Consider the following 20,873-nt stretch of genomic DNA (forward strand, 5'->3'; position numbering starts at 1 on the left):
GACGCTCTGCTAAAAAAAGCGCAAAGATATTGTGGGCAAATATTCTATCATGAAATGTCTCCAAATCTTAAATGAACAAATATCACATATTTTTAAACATACCTATTAGTTACAGAGGCTGTATATTAAAAGAATAATTTTATAGGTATTCACGTTTTCCTAGTCGTAAATACAATTAAATTTATTGCTCATATTGTTTAAATTTATACAACAAAAAAAACAAGGGACTGTAGTGGTAAACAAGTCAGTTTTCTCGTCCCATACCAATCCTGTTTTCCACTTATGGATTGGTTTTATACACCATTCCACATTCTTTATAAAGTTCATGGTAACCTTTATGTCTGGAAGTGGTCTTCATTTTTACATTACTTGCTGCGTGTGTATACGACACCTTTACCATGTAAATGTTAATTTTGTTTTTTTTCCAAATAATGTGAGACGGGTGGTACTACGTACAACCGTATCTAACTAAGGCCCCTAACATCAGTAAGGCATCAGTGGGAACTTGTATCGAACTAAAATTCGCATTCAATCTACTCCTTATTGTAGCGGATTTAACATTTGGCTGTATACATATAGATTGAATTGTATTTTACCGCTACACACTCACACATCGACAGATGGCCATGTTTATGCATTGTAATTACATTCACTCACACAGGCGCAACACAACACTAACACAAACGTGACTCTACCTGCGCAAGAGTCGCATTCCGTCACCCACCTCCGCCATTGGCCGTCGAGCCTCTAAAGGCTTTGAGATACAGTGTCACATTTTTTTAAATTTAGAAAGTTGGTACAAGTGTTGGGCCGTGTTTTGTTACCACCATGTTTTAACATTAATGTAAGTATTAACATATTTTACTTTATTTAATTAATGTGTTAAGTACAGTTAAATGTTTTCTCTTATCACTGTTGAATCATTACTTTTACGTACGTAGATTTTCATCAGAAATGTAAATTACTAGCATATAAAGCAAGCATAAGAAATTATTACAGTTAAGAGCGTTATTTTTTTTTATTAATTACTTTACAACAATCTATGTTAAGCAAATGACGCGATGGGGTAATCACGTGAACTGAATATAATCTAGAAGGCGTGATCTTAGTTTTTCTCGATATGCTTTTCGCATGAGTAATTTTAAGTCACTGAGGAAAACGTTACAGTGCTCCAAAGGTTTTTTTATCAAGCCAATCTGATGTCATCGTAAGGTATTTACTAGCATATTGGATTAAAAAATAACGTACTATATAACGTACATGTTTATCGTATTCCTTACTATAACTTTCTAAACATGTATGTGTACGTATTAAATATAAAAATTTTCATGATAATTTAACAGCAACGTGAGAATTTTGCAGTAAGACGCAAATAAAAGAAAAAAAAACAGTTTCCTTCGAGGTCAGCGTGTTAACTCAATGATATGGAAAAAAAACTGGTTACTTACATTTACGTATTTAAAAAAAACATTTACTTTAAGGTATATTTGCGATTTAAGACTGAATTACAATGCTATCGCTTTTGTATAATTAGCGATTTTTGCAATTTGCGAATAGACATAGAGTCATTTTTAATCTATAATATCTTTTCATCATGAACATGGATATAAATCGTATGTTAAAAACAAAATTCATGCTCTGCACCTCGAATTATAATTCAAAATTCGTACTTAAATCTAGAAATTTACCAAAATCTGCTAAAAATGTTATTTACTTGTGTAATAAATAAGCGAACCCGTGGGTATATGTCGGACTGATAGGTTCCATTATTCCCTTTCTATACCCGTCTCATCTCTAAGGTCATTGGTCCCAGTTGGCCTTAAGTCTTACCACTCACACTAGCGTGACTCTGAGTCTTCCAGGCGCAAAAGCCTACTCCTAGCAGAATTACACTAGCCAGTTTATGTCTGATAATTAAAAAAGAAGTGCATACTTTTATAGAAACAAATATGAATTATGGTTGAGTTTGGCGACCACTAATCTTACTAAAATTATAAACGCGAATGAAAAATGGATGGATGTTTGTTAGAAGGTATCTCCGGAACAGCTCAACGGATTTTGATGAAATTTGGCACAAGTGTAGAACATAGTCTAGAAGAATACTAGCCTACTTATCAAGTTTTTTTAAATTGCGTGCGAACGGAGTCTCGGGCGACATCTAGTATGTTCTAAATAAGTCTGCCTTTGTCACATTTCCCCTAATATTTATTACATTTAAGGTTAAACAATTTAAACAATCCTTGGAAATGATTATTAATATTTTAAGTGCTTTAATTATTAGCATCATTTAGTGGTTCTACGGAATATCGCGGATAAGTGAGTCAGTCATTTGTCTTTAATTAATATTTTCACGATTACACAATGACGTATTTAAACTTTCAACTGAAGTAATTTAACATTTTTATGGTACTTAACAAGAACTATTAATTACACACTTAATAATATGAAGATGAACGTTTAGCTTTCTTGATGGCAGAAATTTGTGCTTCAATATGACCACTTGAATCGACACAAGATATTGTAGATAAAGTAGATTTTCATGCTGTCGAACTGGCAAATTAGAAAAGGCTGCAATATGCAAAATTAAATGGTAAACAAAGGTCTACATGTATACAAACTGATTAAATATAAAAAGAAAGTTGAATTGATACCTTGACACAGTCAGATAGATGTGAGGTTCACAAACTGATGGAATAGACGTACTACGTAAAACTACGCCGTTAATCATTTAATGTAATTTATACTATGACTATCAAGATTATATTTTCTGCTTGAGATTTATGAAAAGAACTTGCCGTCACCTGAGATTTCGTTCGCTTGGAATTGAACATAAACTTAATTAGTAGTCTATGTGTTATTTTAGACTATGTTCTACATATATGTATATGCAGCGACATCCATGCAGCTGTTCTGGAGATAGCTTTTAACAAAAATCTACCCATCCATCTAAATATTCGCATTTATATTAGTAAGAAGTAAGATTCACAGATTGCCGACTAACGCGATATCACAACATTTTCGTTGAGATGAGTTATGTGACGCATAAACTATCCTATAAAAGTTGTTTGCCTTTTGAAGATGTGCGATTTATAGTCATATCGTGATTACAGATCCTTGAACTTCGTAACAAAACAATGAATGTTTCTAAGATGTCTTCTAACCTATTTTAATGGATTAAAAACTATTTTTATGTTTGCAAATTTAAACCAGTAGTCTACCAAAAAGTCTACCCGAAAAAAATGTACAATAAAAAAAATTTTTAAGTAAAAAAAAATGTATAATAGAATTCAACTAAATTCAATAGTTGTATTAATAAAGTTATTTAAGTTTAGTTTAGTTAAAGTAATTATGCTATTAATTTTGTTAAAGACAATAAAAGAAAATGGGCTAACGAGTAATTTATCTTAGGTATTACATTTATGGTTTCATAATTCATGTATCAAAAATATGTAAAAAATAACCATGTCAGTTTATCGTTCATCTATTGACGTACATAAATAAGTAAGGGTTCTGATATCGCCGGTTTATTCTTTTCTCATATTCACATATGACAATTCTGGCGCCCGATTCAAATAACGAAGTCATTTACTAATTACTTGGTGTATTAATACAACACCTGCTCACAGAAGCTAATGACCGCTTTAAGGGTAAATAAGATAAGCCTTTTGTATGGCTCTGGAGTCGTTGTACATCATTGTCTTAGGTCAAACAGAGCCATGTGTATGTTTTTGTAGTACGTACTTTGGTTGTGCAAACCCACAGTGAGAAAGGTTACATTTAGAATCTTAATGACTAGGATATACGTCATTAAATAAATAACCTAACGTTTATATAAATCTTATATATAACATTCTCATGTCATAACGTTACTAAATTCCTCCGAACCGATTTGCCCGATTTTTATGAAATTTTATACGCATATCCTAGTAGGTCTGAGAATCGGCTACTACCTATATTTTAATCTCGCGCGGATGACGTAGGCAATATCTAGTAATCTAAATATTATGTTTTCATTGTATCATTAAACACGTTTCCGACATTCTTGAAATGCAATAAAAAAATTCCTTTACATTTGACATAAAATAATCTGAGTAGGTAAAATATTGATTGTAAATTGTCCTCGATTATTTTGATGGGTTATATATATTGTTTTTATAAGTATTACGCTAGGGTCATAGTAAACACATTTATGAAATACCATTCGAAAAAGAGCTCCAGGGTTGAAAATAAAATTCAATGAAAACAAACATTTCCGTGTCTCAAATGGAATGTTTTTTTTTCTCTTCCTGTAGTTACCTACTTACGGAAAAATCTCGTCTTATTTAAAAAAAATTGTTATTATAAACAACATGACCAACGTCGCCGATGTTATTATAAACATCCTTTGTGAGTCTCCTTTTATTAAAGATTCGTAACAAAATTGAATATGTCTGCAGGTGAACAGTAAATAGTGTTTGAGGATGCTCCGTGCAATATCCGGGAGAGGCCAGTGTTTGCCAATCATATCCGGCTGCGTCTACACTCAACACAACATAATATATTTAAAATTTTACTCTAGCTTATGTATAGAATGTCGTTTAATATAATACATTCTAATTTCGAATAATAATTTGAAACAGCCTATTTCAAACCAATACCAGTAGCAAATATTTGATGAAAGCATTACGTATTTCGGCGAATACATAAACCAAATGGTGCTGTTACTCTATTGATGCGTTCCCAGAGTTCACTTAATATCCATGCATTTCACTAATCCGGCCTACAGCCTAGTAGTAGTCCTACCATATGTTCTCGAACTCGATGATAACAAGAACGAATATCGTATATTAATGAACGTAGGACTACAATTAGTAGCGAAAAGATGGTAGTCTACCATCGTATATTTTTCTAGTACATGCCTATTTTGTGTCTCGCGAATTAAATTACCCTTATGGTCTAAGTAAATTTATTCGAGTATCAAATAATTCGCCCCTTACTATTTGTTCAAAAAAAATCAAAATGTAAGATGTATCAAAATAAAACGATTGTTGTAAAATGTCCTTTTAAAACAAACAAACCAATAAGGTTTTTAACGAGTCTTACGATACCATACATTCACAGTTATACAGTAAACAAGTGATTCTCGAAGTATCTAACGTAATATTTAATACTTTTTTAAGAGAAAAAGTTAAGTGAGAACAGAGCGAGTAAAACCGTGGTAGGAGCTCCACCAATTTCAATCATCATTACAAAATTTCATCTACAAATTCTCAAAACAATTATCCAATATTCATGATTTCCTTGATAATTAATCCACTTTATCTGGATGTATTTTTAATCATTATGTAGCCTATATTAGACCAACATTACATTTTTAAATGACGTCTCATACTTTTCTACACTTTTACAATATAGTTCATACATTATGCTTTGTTCATCGTTTATTCAAGTTTAATCTACATTTTTTTTTTCAATATGGAAGATATTTTTAATATTTATTTACATCCTTATTTCTATGAATACATAAACTCTTAAACCTATGATATAAAATAAAATTAAAAAAAAAACCGAATAATTAACTAAAATATGTTAATAAAAGGAGTCCCTTTAGGCAAGGTCCCGAAGATACTGGCAGCGTTCCCCCTCTGTACAGCTAAACTAACTATCTACATTTATATGTCACATCACCGTATCATCATCATCTATATATGAACCTTTTCAAGAATTCCATACGTTTATACACTAATCCAATAATGTTGCATAACAAATGGACATCTTTGTTTCTACTTCTGCTCTTCCATATTTTGATAGTTAAAAAATATTTTTAAATTGTTCTTTTGCTTCAATGCCAAACTGGAAGTCGGAATTCGAAATGTCAAAGGTTTGTTTACTCGGCTACAAATTTTTTTATCGATGTTCTATAAATAATTAATACAAGTACGTTTTTTAAACGTCGAATAACAAATTTAATATTGTTCTCCATTCTCTCCGTACACTCAAAGAGGATTTGTGTAAATCACAACACAATAGAATGAAGAGCTCTCAAAATCCATTTGATGCTTTCAAATTGCAATACCAATATCGTAATCTCTCACTCCTTACCTTAAAAGCTGAGTGGTACTTCACTACTGTTGCAATGTTTTATCGGCTTACAGAATCCGATCTCATAATGTTAATTGATGAATTTTTATATACTAGCTTTCGCCAAAGATTTCGCCCGCGTCGAATTAAAAACAAATTTAATAAGTAGCATCTGTGTTCTGTCAGATTATGTTCTACATCTAAGCCAAATTTCAGATCTATGCAGCCGTTCCGGTGATACCTTCTTCCATCCATCCATACATCTAAATATTCGCATTTATAATATTAGTAAGATTATTTTAGTTATTCGAATTATATGGGAAGGTTATAATTTTCATACTTTTACATGAATCATCTGGGCTTGTGGGTATGTAAGTTACATTGTGGCCAACTAAATTTTAGGCTTTGGTCGTTTAGTCGACTGATCAGGTGTTCATGAATGAGGTGTCTCGATTTGTGTTCGTTCTTTGAGTGACAAACACAGTTTTTTGGTTTTTAATTAACAAATGGCGTTATTAGTTATTCTATTGTCATATTGTCATGTGTCTTCAAAAGAACATATTGTGAATCAGACAGACATTCAGATACTTAGGATATCTTCTTACTGTTATCGTAACCAGTCGGTGAGGTGTTAATTAACATCGATGTACCATAGAGTTACGTCTCTGGTAGTATTGTGTGGTACAAAATTAATTACTACACATTTCAAATTGCGTGGATTTCTCCTTTAAATAAGTCTTAAATTTCCAACTTCAAATAGCTTAAAATGAACATATCCAATTGCTACTATAAAGAATATTTTCTGTGTTAATAACTTTTGTGTCTTCTGCAATTTTTGACAATTCACTATTCATATTAATGATGCTTTCTTTACTGCGAATGTACGAGCCCAAACATTTCTATTTCGAAATCAAAATGTACCTATTATTTGTTGAACAATGCATCTTCGAAACCATATGAACGACGGTCGCCGTCGGTAGCAAATACTTCATTCGCATACAAATGAGATAAAACAATAAATTTTATAGTCACCATGTCTCTTTCCTTAATGTTTTTGTAGCTATCGATGACTTAAAATAATACCTGAATCATTACAATGTTGCTTATGGGTACTTTATTTAATGGGGAAGTTGAAATTCCAGTTTATCTTCAACCTTGTCGTACAAAAATAACTTATTAAGCTTCAAAGAAATATTATGCTGCGCAAAACCTTTTTGTATTAAGAGTATTTACGAGTAGTAAAACGAAGGAAGTGCTTTTAACAACAACGAGTTTCCAATTATGGGGATTAAAAAAAACTCTCATGGTACTAAATAAATACGCTTTATCTCAGGGATACTTTTGAATTTAATAAAGGTATCGTAAATAATAAAATATTGTTATAGAAACATAATACGTTGTTTTAACCATTGTATAGGTACATAATTGTTTTACATATGTAAAAAAAGTCGTACCGCGTTTTTTTATATCATAAAGTGGCAAACGAGCGAGCGGCCACCTGAAATCGCTGAAATAACGAAGCGACCGTTGCCCATAGACATACGCAATTGCATATGCGTTGCCTATCTTTAATCGACGGAGGAGCTGATGCACAGAAAGGAAATATTTTCTTTTTTCATGCATCCTCTCATCCGGAAAGTCCACTTACACATCCCATCCTTTCCTTAAAAGAAAAAGGGTGGGTAGGGAAAGAGGACTAAATTAGGCCTCCGGGTCGCATTCTCGTCAGACGAAATGCGGAATTGCTTCCACTTCACCTGTCTTCTGTGTGGTCGTGGTATTTCACCGGACGAGCCGGGCCAATTCGTCCGAAGATGTTAAAGCGGGCTCTACCACTGTTAAGCGTGTTTTGTAAATGTGTTTAAATCTTAGTTACGTGAAGATTATCGTAATTTGTACTACGAAAATAAAATCATTGATAAAACAGACTTTGTACGTGATCGAACGCTGAGGTTTCAAGGTGAACTGGTGGTTAGATCACGGCATAACTCTCATGTCACGTATATAACCTAAACATCTTCACTAACTCGCTAATATGCTAACAAGTTCATTGGGAGATAGACAAAGTTGATATAAACAAAAAAAATGGAAAGAACAAAACATTAAATCGATATTCGGCGAGACAAAAGAATCATTCAGTCATTAATTATAAAATTGTATTCTAACTAGACTTATTTATTTAAAAGTCAATAATACAGACTAACTGTACCTGATGACGCTCCGTTGTCATTTAGTATTAGTCGTTTAGTTTAGTTTAGTTGTAGTGTTAGTTTAGTTGTAGTTGTTTAGACTACAGAAAGTCACCGTGGAATTGATATACACAATGTCTAATGCAATGGAAATGAGAAATTATTTTTACACTTGTCACTGGCTTACAATGTAATTTACTCTTAATTGAATTAGAGCCTTAACTCATGATACTAAGGTTCGGTTTGTTATTACAGTCTTATTGAAGTAAAATGTTAGTAGGTTTGGTTTAAATCGTCGTAATACTATACCCATAAAACTACTTATCCAATATTAGTTAAAAAAACTAGAGACTGACCATAATATAGTTTTAAATTATAATTTTGAAGTCATTTTGTTAGCATGATGTTCATGTTTGAAGTTCCTTTTGTTCCCCTTTTACCTTTGCTTTGGTGCCTTGAAGGCAAATTAATTGCATACGCTCTTCGTAATATATTGTAAAATTAAATTTTCTTCATATTCTTGTTACCTTCATTATGTTATATATTTTGTCATAAACACGTATCAAATAAATACACTAATTACTCTTCTTTTATTGAGGAGCAAGTGAAGCGAGCGGATTAAATATGATCCGTTGATAATTGCCAATTAATTTGTTTACTCTTGAAAAACATTCGTTGTTTTCTTGACAGAAATTCTTGAATTTTATTTATCTGTTGCTAGCGAAAAATAGTATTAGTAACTCCACTATACATTAGTTATTTTCCAGTAAAAGTCCTGTAAAAATAAATTCAAACGTTTCGGAGATGACTCGACTTTCGGACAAAGAGACCGTCAAAAAGTATTGATTTTTTGTTATAAGGAAAGCAGTGATCATGTTCCAAAAAAGGTTTTTTTTAATATTTCGTACATAAAAATTTTATTAATTACATTTCATAGTTCATAATTTTTCTTCAATGTTGGTATTTGTCACCTTTCTAAAAGTTAAGGATGTTAATTTCTTGCCCCATAATGTTACGAGTTCCTTTGTCGCTGGTTGCCTAGCAACCGCAGTAAAAACTGTAGTCTTCACGAGTGTTATGCCCCAGCGTGTTGTAAACATGTGTAAGCTCTCAGAGATGTTTAAAACAATGTTTCCACCCTGAATAAGATACTTTGTACTGTACCTAGTGATATAGTGTCGCCTTCGTCTGATATATTACCAGGTAAATTATATTAAACATTCAACCTGTTTTCTTGCTACGTTGATGACTAATCTGCCTACAAATAAAATCTAATAGAATCACTTCATATTCACGATCTTTCAGATATTAATTATTATAAAGTTATAGTTAAATATTATATTGCAGTTTATCAAAATTTATTGTGATAGTATTTAAACATGTAGCGACAACTAGTGTGTTTTAAAAAATGTATAAATTATTTTAATTACTTTTTTCATGCCAGTAGTATTATTTAATATAAATGTATTTAATATCATTCTTTAATTGTATATTACTCTTCAAAATTAATTTATTTTGACTCAAATTCAATATATATTTTCATATTAATTAGTACATCATCATCATCAGCTCACTATACCTCCCTACCCAGGGGCTCGGAGTCTACCCTAAGTTAAGGGTGTGGGTTAAGGGGTGTATTAATTAGTACAGTAAGATAATATTTTTCAATACAAATAATGTATACTTACTTTATACATTTGCATGGATATTTTATTGATATTTTTATGTTATTTAACTTTTTTATAATAAAAATTTCTACTAGTTGTTGAGTAGATAAACTAACAAAATACTTAAGTATATATAAATATTTATATGTATACTATAAATATTTTAATAAACCATGTATTAAACTTATCAACATTGGTCACGATTCATTTCCATATTTTCTATGACTCATACATTTTACTATTCAAGTAAAGTCGCTTACGACCTTTACAATTTAACGTTTTAATAGCACACTCTAAAATGTACGGTACTTTATACGAAGATGCTTATTTTAAGTGTTTAAAATATATCCCAATTGATAAATAAATATTACTTTTAAAATATAAAAAAAAAGATTTTTATTAATAATAAAAGGTAGCAAACGAGCGGTCACCTGGAAATTAATTTAATTATAGTTACACAGAAAATAAAATACATGAAAATATTGAACTTAAAAGCTAATTTTAAGTATGAACGAAATACCATCGAAATATTTACTTTAGATTTTTAATTAAAAACTATGGAACGTTAAAACATGAACGTGTGATGGGTCAGTATATTTTGTTCATATTTTTTGAGAACGTTACTCCATCGCTAACATGTTAATATAAATTTATATCTGAATAACACGAACTAAGGGACAATAAATAAGACGTAATACGTTTGCTAGCAATTTTCAACACAGAAAAGGAAAACATATAAATAAATCTTTTGATATTTTTTTCGACTAATGAGATATTTGACGATCCTATACGTTCTATTGATGTGTTGGTATTTTTTTATAACTGTAACAATTTTTGATTGAATGCTCCTAAAGTATAGTTATATAAAAAAATTCTGGTAAGTATCAACCTGTTAGAACATGTTCCGACAATACAACATATTACTGTAGGTTTCTATTGTTTTTTGGGAACTCGGTAAAAGACTTTTTTTATCGTATATGGCGCCAAATTTTGTTACATGGCTTATTGAATTCCGAAGGTATTTGAATAGGCCGTGTTGGCGTCGTCTGTATTAAGCACCTGTTAGGTCGGCCCCTGTGTGACTCATCGTCGCCGAGCATAATTTGTAAATATTTTTATGACTCCTTTAAATAATGGAGGATGTCATAAGTTACTTTTTCTATAGTTATTTTATTTATTTTCATATTTTAAGTTCTAAGATCGGACAAAACTTTTATGAAGCTATTTAATATGTATTTTATAGCAAATAATATTAATTAAAATGAGTATGTGTAAATAAAATATTTAGGTATCAAGATTCTATATTAATGGACTGATGTAAACGATGGTTTCAAATCCAAATAAATTCTCTGAATAGTTATTTAAATCAAATACAATATAGGTAACAAGGAGAAATGCTAATTGATATTTTTTACTTTTTTAATTCAGATCAGACGATGTCACGCTTCACTATTCTTTTGGCGGTCGCCGGCGCAGCATCTAGTCAGCTTACGATGGATGGTGTCAAATGCGGTCAGCTTACCTGCCTTTACGAAGAATACTGCTCACCAGAAACAAACAGATGTGCCCCCTGCTCGGCTGTTTGCAACAAAACACATCACAACTACGACTCCGGCTTGTGCGTTAAGGAGTGTCAAGGTTAGTTTGTTAATAAATCTCGTTCATGGTGAATTCGTCATAATTTTTTATCACACAAACACCAGTTGAGTCACTTTATCTTATATGTTTATCAATATACGCCGTAGTAAGTCGTGCAGAAACATTGACTTTTTATATAAATAAGGGACAGTTGCTGTGAAAAGAGAAGGATAGACAAAAGTTGATAAATTCATGATCCGTTTATTATTTTTTATTTATTAATTAGGCAGATTAATAGAAGCTAATTCTCGAATCAAAACAATTAGCATCAAAACCAGACGTATGACGATTCGGTTCGTCAAAGAAAACCGCACGAGAATACGATTATCTGTTTCAAATGGGAGCGCATAATCATCAAAGTGTTCACAAATGTCCATATCAAAATAGACGTTACTCTTATTACTATAATATTAATTATTAAACCACTCATTGAGATCGAAAATGTTAAAAAATTAATAAAATTAAGTCTTAAAATATTGTATAAAACAGCTGGTCAATATAAAATAAAAGATTTGAGTAGTTTTTTACGATATAATTTCAGTTAGAATATTTTAGTTTGTATAATCTTTTGATATTTTGCTTAGCTCCCAAAGTGCACCGGCCTAAGACCGGCGTAATAACATTCAGTTAAACCTCTCTCAGGGGTGCCCTAGGATTGGGATATGTGTGCACTAAGCTTTATGGCTTTGTAATAGTATTGTACTGCTATTAAAATCTACTTCCACTTCAAAGCATTGCTTCCTATTTTTATTAATTGTCAACGCGGCTCCCAGATTTGGAAGATGTTTCTATCAGTTTAATAAAACAAAAGAAGAAAGTTTTTAAATTAATTTATCTAATTTCATTTGGAATGATTCTGAATGTTTTGATGTGTGTAATCTGAATTTAAGTCGGATATCGATTTATATTGTTTCGAACTTATTGTGTAAGACTCCTTTAAGACTTTTATCCAATGAAAGCCTTCGAAAGGGCTTATGCCGAGTAGTTTGCTGATGACTAAGACTTATCTACATGCAATAATAATAAGCACAGTCATGTTGTCTACAAACAAATATTGACTCTATTTTATGTGTCATAAGATTCCTTATCATGTGCAATGACAACTTGAACAACCAGTTTTGTGACCGCAGACCGCCTGTGCTCAGTCTTCTCTATACTATACCTGTCTCTCTCTGTTGTTGATGGAAGAATGCGTAAGTTTCAGGTCAAACAACTCTATCACCAGTATTTTCATTACCAACCTTTAAAGATTAAACTTATTAATTTACAATATTTCTGAGCTCTACGTCATAACAATTTTATATGAAAATATTATAAGGGATCCTCATTCCGTTTATAAATAGACAAGGAAAGAGATAAATAAGCAAACGGAATGTAAAAACGTTGTTACGGGGGAACATTATTAAAGTTATTTTTATAACTGGCACTCCATGTTTTGCCATTGATAATATAGGTAATTTATTGGACTTACGTAGGCGGAGGAGGAGGTGTCCCTCCTTAAGATATAAAAATAAAACATGTTCATTACTTTGCGTAAACAATACATTAGCTATTTTGAATTCAAATAATATTAGATTGTACAAAATAAAAGCAAACAGTTCACAATATCAAAAAATATATATCATTGGATCAATTAAATAAAACCTACCGTTAGATACACGAACATATTTTATCATTAAAATCTGAAAAATAATCTCTTAAGTTATTTTTACATTGTTAGCAAACTTGAAGAAGAAAATTAAAAAAATAGGCGAATTTCTAACCTAATTTTTTAAGTCGGCTAATAAAACAAGTCGTTTTTAAATCGTAACTTAGATTAGATTTCCAAATGTACCAAATTATCTTATAAAACGTTGGAACAGTATCAATTGAAATTGGAAAAGTATGACGAAGCGTAGAAACGGATCATTGGTAAGGGAAGCAACAATACCCATACACTTTATGGTCTGTTGATTCCGACAGGTACCGCTGTATACACAGTCGCATTACACACACGTGCAAGTAGCGTTAACGTAAAAAACATTGCTACGTTTGTGTGCATTACACTTGTTTGAGTGTGCAGGTGCATCACGGCTTTACAAAGTACAATACAATACATTCCTTCCCATAGCTTTGAAACAAATTGTGATATCCGTTTGTGAATAAAAGGTACAACAAAATGCTTGGTAACTTTTCGTTTGATAACTTTGCCTTTTCAGCATACGCTCTCGCTTAACTCGATCTATTTTTGAACGGTACTCGACATTTGCGAAGTAAAGAGATTTATCTGGAAAACGTTTTATGTCTGATAAAGTACTAAAATTATTTTCAATGCTATTTAAATTGTGTTGGCTTCCTATGCCGACGTTACCCGTGTTCCATGTTTGCTAATCCCTTATGTTGAGTATGTGTGAGTGTGTGTATAGGAGCAGATAAATATACAGGCACCTGTCTATTGGGGTGCTTTGCATTGTTTGCTAGACGCGTCAATGTTTGTATTGCTTGTATTTTAATTCTCTTCAACTCTTTTCTCTCTTTAAAACTGTAAGGCCCCCTTTGTACACAAAGCAAAGGAAATCTACCAATATTCTATGGTTGCATCGCGAGAATCGTCGCGCACGTTTAGTAAACACGATATTAAATCGCCGACGCGAGTCGTATACCCGATCAGTACACGCCTAGTGACTACATGTCAACTGTATAGATTTGCTCCGCCATCTTGAAAATTGCAAGTTGCGAGCGACTTTGGCTTCATGACTTTTGTTTAGATGTTAGATGTTTGTTGAAAGATATCATCAGAATGGCGGAGTAGCGGAAGATAATTACTTTGTTATAAAATCAATACTAGTTTCCAAGCAACCGTCGGTACGACAATAGAAAACTGATTGAGGAAAATGATTCATCCATAAGTACGCAATGAAAAAATAACCTACTTATCAAAAAACAACAGTTTTTTAGCTTGTGAATTACTCTATTGTAAAGTTATTTTTTAAATTCACTATAATTTCTAAATATTTTTTTTCAGGTTATCTTCTGGACTTGAGATATTTACGGAGAAACGAGTATGAGCCGCCAAATTCGAATACTGATAGTAAGTAATTTTATACTTTCTTTAAATGTGATCATATTGGAAATAGAATATGATTGTTTTATCAGTGTAACCGTAGGTCTCTGAAACCAAAAACTCTCTTTAAAATTTAAAGACATTGGTATCTCTGTATAAAAATATGGTCATCCCAGTCTTTTATCTTTGATAATACAGAGATAACAATAAATTTTAAACAAACTTTTTGGTTTCAGAAACCCACGGTAAGCAATAACGTAAATGGTGAAAAATCGATGCGATTATCAATTTACTTGAGCTCTGCTATAGCGAATTTGACAACATTTTTTAAATATTTTAATACCACGAACGGCTTATTTTATAGCCTCATTATAACTTTATAAACAACAAAGGTAACGTCCATTATGCCAAAATATGTGTAGAAATTATTTGATATAAAATATGTTTTAAATATTTAAACACTGATAATTATTCATTTGAAGAGAGTTACTCTGAACGAGTAATTCCAAGAAATATTGCGTTAATTGCGAACTTTATTCTGCCCTTCGTATTCCAATTATTCAGCGAATTCTTTTAATTATTTATTTTTCTGTCTGTGTTTTGTTTTGCTTTGCTATTTAATTAAGTAAATACTGTACCTTTGTTTTAAGAAATGTATTTTCCATTTAGTTTAGTTTAGTTTATTAGACATTGAAAACAGAAGAGTATTATTCATTTTATTTACGTTGTTTTTCTATCGTTGTTTACAGTGGGTGGAGGGAGGATACATTATATTTTAGTCCAATTTGTAAACATTTATGATAATAAAATCACTTATATTCCCTTACTTGAAAAAAAAACCTATACATTATATAAAAAGTTGCTCTCTTACTCTATCATGTTTCACTCTGGACCAATTTATTAAATAAAGACAATACGGGAAATTCAAATTCTCGCAACAATTCATAAACTCGTGCATTGAAAACTTTTTGTGTCTGGCAGCAACTTTCCCCCTACCAATATTTATTAATAACCATGCGGTCTGTTTGTGCGTCCATTTTCGCAGCGCCTAGATAAATATTTAACAATATTGAGCTGGGTTTACAACGCCGTGCAACATACCGACGCCAATTACGTGAGCCACTCCGATCTGGCCATCGTGCGATTGTTACAAAAAGTTCACCTGTACAGTTTTTGTAGCAATACATATCGAATTGTGGTTTAAATGGACTAATATAAAGAACAAAAGTGGTTAATCAGATGATATAGATCGTTTTCAATGGTTGATGGATGATTTATGTATTTTTCGACCAACCATAATTAGTACCTTCTTCCCAAATTTCACGAAGATCTATGCAGCAGTTCCGGAGATACGTTTAAACAAACATCCATCCTTTCAAACATTCGCATTTATAATATTAGAAAGAAATAATATGGTTTATCACCCTTAACTTGGGGTATGCTCCGAGCCCCTCGGTGGGGACGTATAGTGAGCTGATGATGATGGTGATGATGAATATGGTTTATATATATTAGTAATAATATATCTATAGGGACTTGTTATGAATTCAGAAAATCAAAGAAATACATTTTGGGTTAAACAAATGACTAGTATATGATAAATGCTATCTTATTCGATTGATATAGATGAAATTGTTGAAAATATAAAAACAATACGAATTGTTATTTAAAAGCAAAAAATGTCTTATACTTTAAATACTTCTGCTCTAATTAGTCTATTTGTGTTCAGACTTTTGTTTCCTTTTGTATTTAAGTTTTACTAGCATCTGACTTTACCTGGGTACTTAGTATTGCGATGATGTTGTAGTGAATTTTCATTTAATCTATTTTGCACTGTAGTTAGTAAAATTATTTATATAATTGCTATGCTATGCGAGCTACATAATGTGCTTAATAATATTGTCGATTTCTTTTTATTTCATCCATATAATTTCTAAACTTCTACTATATTTGTATACATATATTTGTGTTTTTTGTTACTAAATTACCACTAATATTAGTTAACTTTCGTTAGATAGACTTCGTTAAGGCTTTTAATAAGCCCTGAACTGTTTTCTATACGAAACATGTTAGGATGGTACATAGATGAGTCTCTTACAAGTTAGTCCGACGTTCTCAAAGTTGGAGGAGTGTATTGGATGTGACGGCAAATTACCTATCTTGGTGATGACCCACACCTCTAAGTGTCTACCTTAGACAAAAACAAATGATATTACAATTATAATAACACGTTGAGCGCCACGCGTAGTTCTAAGACAATCCCTTTCAGGCCACAAGCGCCGCTTCTACGCACTGGTATTAAAGGGCCGGTGTTTCCGATCGCAGTACAAAATAGTTTACATTTTTAACGTTATATCTATAGGCTTTGTTTCAACACGTTACGTGCTAAGTCTGTTACACGCTGTCAGCTACCGATGGCTGACGTGGCGCTCAACGTGTTAACATAGTAAAGAAAGAGATTTGTTTTGCATAACGCATTATATATTGCATTATTTTAATTTGACTTTCTTAGCAACCAGTTATAAATATATGTTAAAACCTGCTTTATAACGAAATAAGTACAATAATTCTTCAACCGTGCGTTTCTGAGACTCAAATCTAATTTTAAAACCTATTTATATGTCTATATTTTGTAAAGATAGGGATAACGATATGTTTTATATAGGGATTTTAGTTTTAGTAACTAATGGTGAATATTTCAAATAGTAAGATAGGTTTAGGTAATCCAAAATTTGCCTACAAACAGAATGAGATCTCATCAACAACAACAAATAATACGATGCCAATTCAAATTAACGATCGTGTTCATTTCGCCACTACTAAATTAATATTATGCCACAGACAGCGTAGTTAGTACAAACAGTGAAAACGCTGCCTACCTAGTGTACAGTACAGATTTCCAATGAACATATTTACCGGAGATAAATGCTGGCGTTGTTTGATTATTGTTTACGCTTTGCTTTCGACATAAAACCATTATTAGATATTTTACTTTTAATAATTCTTTGGAGTATTGATACCTTGATTATTTAAAAATAATGTTATTATTATTTATTGTTTTAAATTACTGAGACATAAGGGCCAAACAAAAGGTTATACGTAGAAAGATTTATTTTTTAATTGGTCCTTAAATGTGCCGGAGGGTTTGTTAATCCATAAAAAATTGTCTCAAAGACGAACTACAAAGGTTAATATAAATAATTGTAAAAGTACATACATTGTTGGCAGAAATATTTACGTCCTTAATCTAAGCACTAGTTACTATGGTGTTTTTAACTTTATATACGATTATCTAGGTGCGCAGCGTCAAGCGCAGACGGCGCTGATTGTGAGCGGCGTCGCTTTGGCGGTGTTGCTTCTTGTTCTGATCATCGTATGCCAAAGGAAGATCACATGGAGGTCTATTAAACAAAGGTTTCAACCACCTAAGGTAATAATTTTAATAATCATATATACTATAGCTTCTCTTAAGTTCATTTTCTTCTGTCTTCTATGTGTCATTTACTTTGTTAATTAATGTTATAGATTTTGGAATCAAGGTGAAGATTTAATTATAGTTTTACGTCTAATGTATGTAACCAAGGCTCAGTGTAGAATTGGTAAGGCAAGGTTATGGTGTAAATATTGCTCAATTTATTAAAATCACCTTACCCTTTATTCGGAATTGGAAAAATCCGTTGTTTATACCTACATTACCGCTGTACTAAAAACTTGAAGAACTAGTATCTCTGTTAAAGTTTACCGGTTCTTTGTTTAAAGATCAACATAAGAATTATTTCCTGGTTCGAGGAATGTCTTTTGTTTTTAATCATATAAATAACAAAAGAACGTCGCAGGATATTTATATGTTGAATACGGTTGTTTTTTAAAAATAGTGTATTTTTAATAGCAATTGACATGTGAGTTTTTTTATAGAATAATCGAATTGGGAAATTCCGAAACTGTTTTGTAAATGTCAATTATTTTTGTACAACGTATAAGTCGCGGTTATAAACAAAGTTATCTTTATTTAAATTAAGATTGAATTAACATCATCATTTCTTGTCATGTTAATAAAAGGATGACATATATTGTGATCTATCATTACGTATGTCACTAAACTTGTCACTTTTAAATTTAGAAAAGTAATTTATTATTTTCCAGAATCAGATCAAGCATTTCCCAGGCGACCTCACTCATCACAACGCGCACGCAGATTTTCCGAGACCGAAACACGAGCTCAAACTTGAAATACGAAATCCTGAACCAGCAAAACGTACCGCCCAGCCCTTGAATGTAAAAGATCTTGAAACGAGAACCTCACAAACGGATAAGAGCCAAGGTGCAACCACGCCTAAAACTGTCAGTACCGCTATTAGTAACAGACATCCAGCTGAAGACACTACCTTAGACTTTTCCTACGATAATATGGCAATGAATGTCAACCCACCCGAACAACCCGAGTCAACTAATAGATTCTGAGAAAGGTCTGTCACCTTTATAGATGATAGTCCGGACTACATCAACATTTATTGAGCAAAGTTTATTATATTTCAACTTTGTTGAATAAGTGCTTATGAACATTAATGCCGTGGCTGATTTTATAAGTTCAACATCGATATACAATTGTAATTTTAAAAAGTTTATTACCTACTGTTTGAATTAATTTAATTAAAAAATTAATATGCCAAGAATTCAAAATATTTCTTTACATAGAAAAATTTTGAATTACATCTTCAGAAATTTATTCATAGTAATGAATCGGCCACTTTAAACCATTAACCCTGGGTTTCTTAGTTTATTATCTCCGTTTAAAACATATTGTTATCTCTATATTGTCAATGATAATGACAAGGATGACGCTATGTTTAATAAAGAGATTTTGGATGTCAGAAACCCACGGTGATTAATTGATCTAATTTAATGATTGTCTGTAGATTAAAAATTATTTAGCATATACAACGATTATTAAGTTTCCATTTTAAATATTAAGATATGAATCAATTATTATCGTAAAAATGAATATAATTATTGTGTTTAATTTAAAGAAATTTGTTTAAAAGAATTTCATTGAATTGTTTTTTACGAATTTCGATTTCTTTTTTAATTACAGTTAAAATATGTGCATCTAATATGTATTTATAATTGATATTGTATGTTGTACTTTAGGCATTTAAAAACATTTGAATAATTTCTTTTTCCATAAAAAGACTAGTTAAGTATTAGTACATTTCGCGATGTAATCATTGTTAGATTTAAAATCACGTGTAATCTAGATTCTAAATATTTTAGCATAACTTAACGTAGTATCCAGACACGCATTATAAATTCAAAATTATATTAATTGTGTGTTTGATAATTTTGGAACGTTTGGAATATATTATGTTATTGTAGTTTAGCGTATAATTAACTATTAATATTGAATATTATTAAAACCGAGTTTTTTAATCCACAGTATTATTGAATAAAATATATTTCACAATAATTATTATTACGTACAATTTTTCTGGTAATCTGTTAAAGAAATAATACTTACTGAATATTTTGTATAATACGAAAATAAAAAAAAAATAATAAAAAAAATATGACCCAACTGCAAGTAAAACCTTTCGATCAAAAAATAATTTCAAAATTCACCAGGGGCGGAGTTACGCGATAACAAATATAAAAACATACAGACGAATTGATAACCTTGTTCATTTTGAAGTCTGCTTAAAATTATAAATGCGATATAAAAATTACAATTTCACGTAAAATTTGTAATGTTATGAAGATTAAAATTAATTTTAAATTATTGTTTATGAATTATTACATAATTGTTTTTAATATAATTGTTAACAAAAATATTTTCTCAATTAATTAAACAACGGAATATTGGTAATAAAAAGAGTCATTAATAAAATTTTGAAAGTCAAAAAAAATCGTTAATTTTTAAATTCCCTGTCTGTACTAATGATTTTTTTTAAAACATTTATTGTTTTTACATTTTTAAATAAATTATATGTATATTAGTCTAAGTAGTATTTAATATAACCTAAAATAAGATATCACTAACAATTTTGTTAATTAAGGATGCACTTAGTTGATAAGATTAATTAACTTACGTTATAAGTCGCTTACCAAGCGTTAAATGTTAGCGTATTTCGTCGTAAATTAGTAGATATTCTAGTATAAGATTTTTTTTAAATTTTTAATATTCGGGTTGTTCGAAAAGTTCGTGCCGTTTTTTAAGGATAATTGAATCTCATTTAAATTTTGGTATACATTTAATAAAATTTGCTGCTTGATGAAAATTAC

At 31.0% G+C, this 20,873-nt stretch overlaps 1 protein-coding gene across 1 annotated transcript; it reads left to right on the top strand.

The window, feature by feature from the left end:
• Positions 1 to 701: 701 nt before the first annotated feature.
• Positions 702 to 20,251, top strand: grnd (grindelwald). Its single transcript, XM_013306596.1, has 5 exons — positions 702 to 844; positions 11,345 to 11,554; positions 14,559 to 14,624; positions 17,894 to 18,027; positions 18,741 to 20,251. Exons 2-5 carry the CDS (start codon positions 11,353 to 11,355, stop codon positions 19,056 to 19,058), a joined length of 720 nt encoding a protein of 239 aa, XP_013162050.1. The 5' UTR covers positions 702 to 844; positions 11,345 to 11,352; the 3' UTR covers positions 19,059 to 20,251.
• The last annotated feature ends 622 nt before the right edge of the window (positions 20,252 to 20,873 follow it).

The sequence above is a fragment of the Papilio xuthus genome, unplaced genomic scaffold (assembly GCF_000836235.2).
Source record: "Papilio xuthus unplaced genomic scaffold, Pxut_1.1 DF828177.1, whole genome shotgun sequence".
Classification (NCBI taxonomy): Eukaryota; Metazoa; Arthropoda; class Insecta; order Lepidoptera; family Papilionidae; genus Papilio; species Papilio xuthus.

Coding starts and splice junctions, on each gene's coding strand:
- grnd (XM_013306596.1), top strand. CDS start 11,353: ATGTCACGCTTCACTATTCTTTTGGCGGTCGCCGGCGCAGCATCTAGT. Junction 11,555..14,558: donor GTGCGTTAAGGAGTGTCAAG/GTTAGTTTGTTA, acceptor ATTTTTTTTCAG/GTTATCTTCTGGACTTGAGA. Junction 18,028..18,740: donor AAAGGTTTCAACCACCTAAG/GTAATAATTTTA, acceptor ATTATTTTCCAG/AATCAGATCAAGCATTTCCC.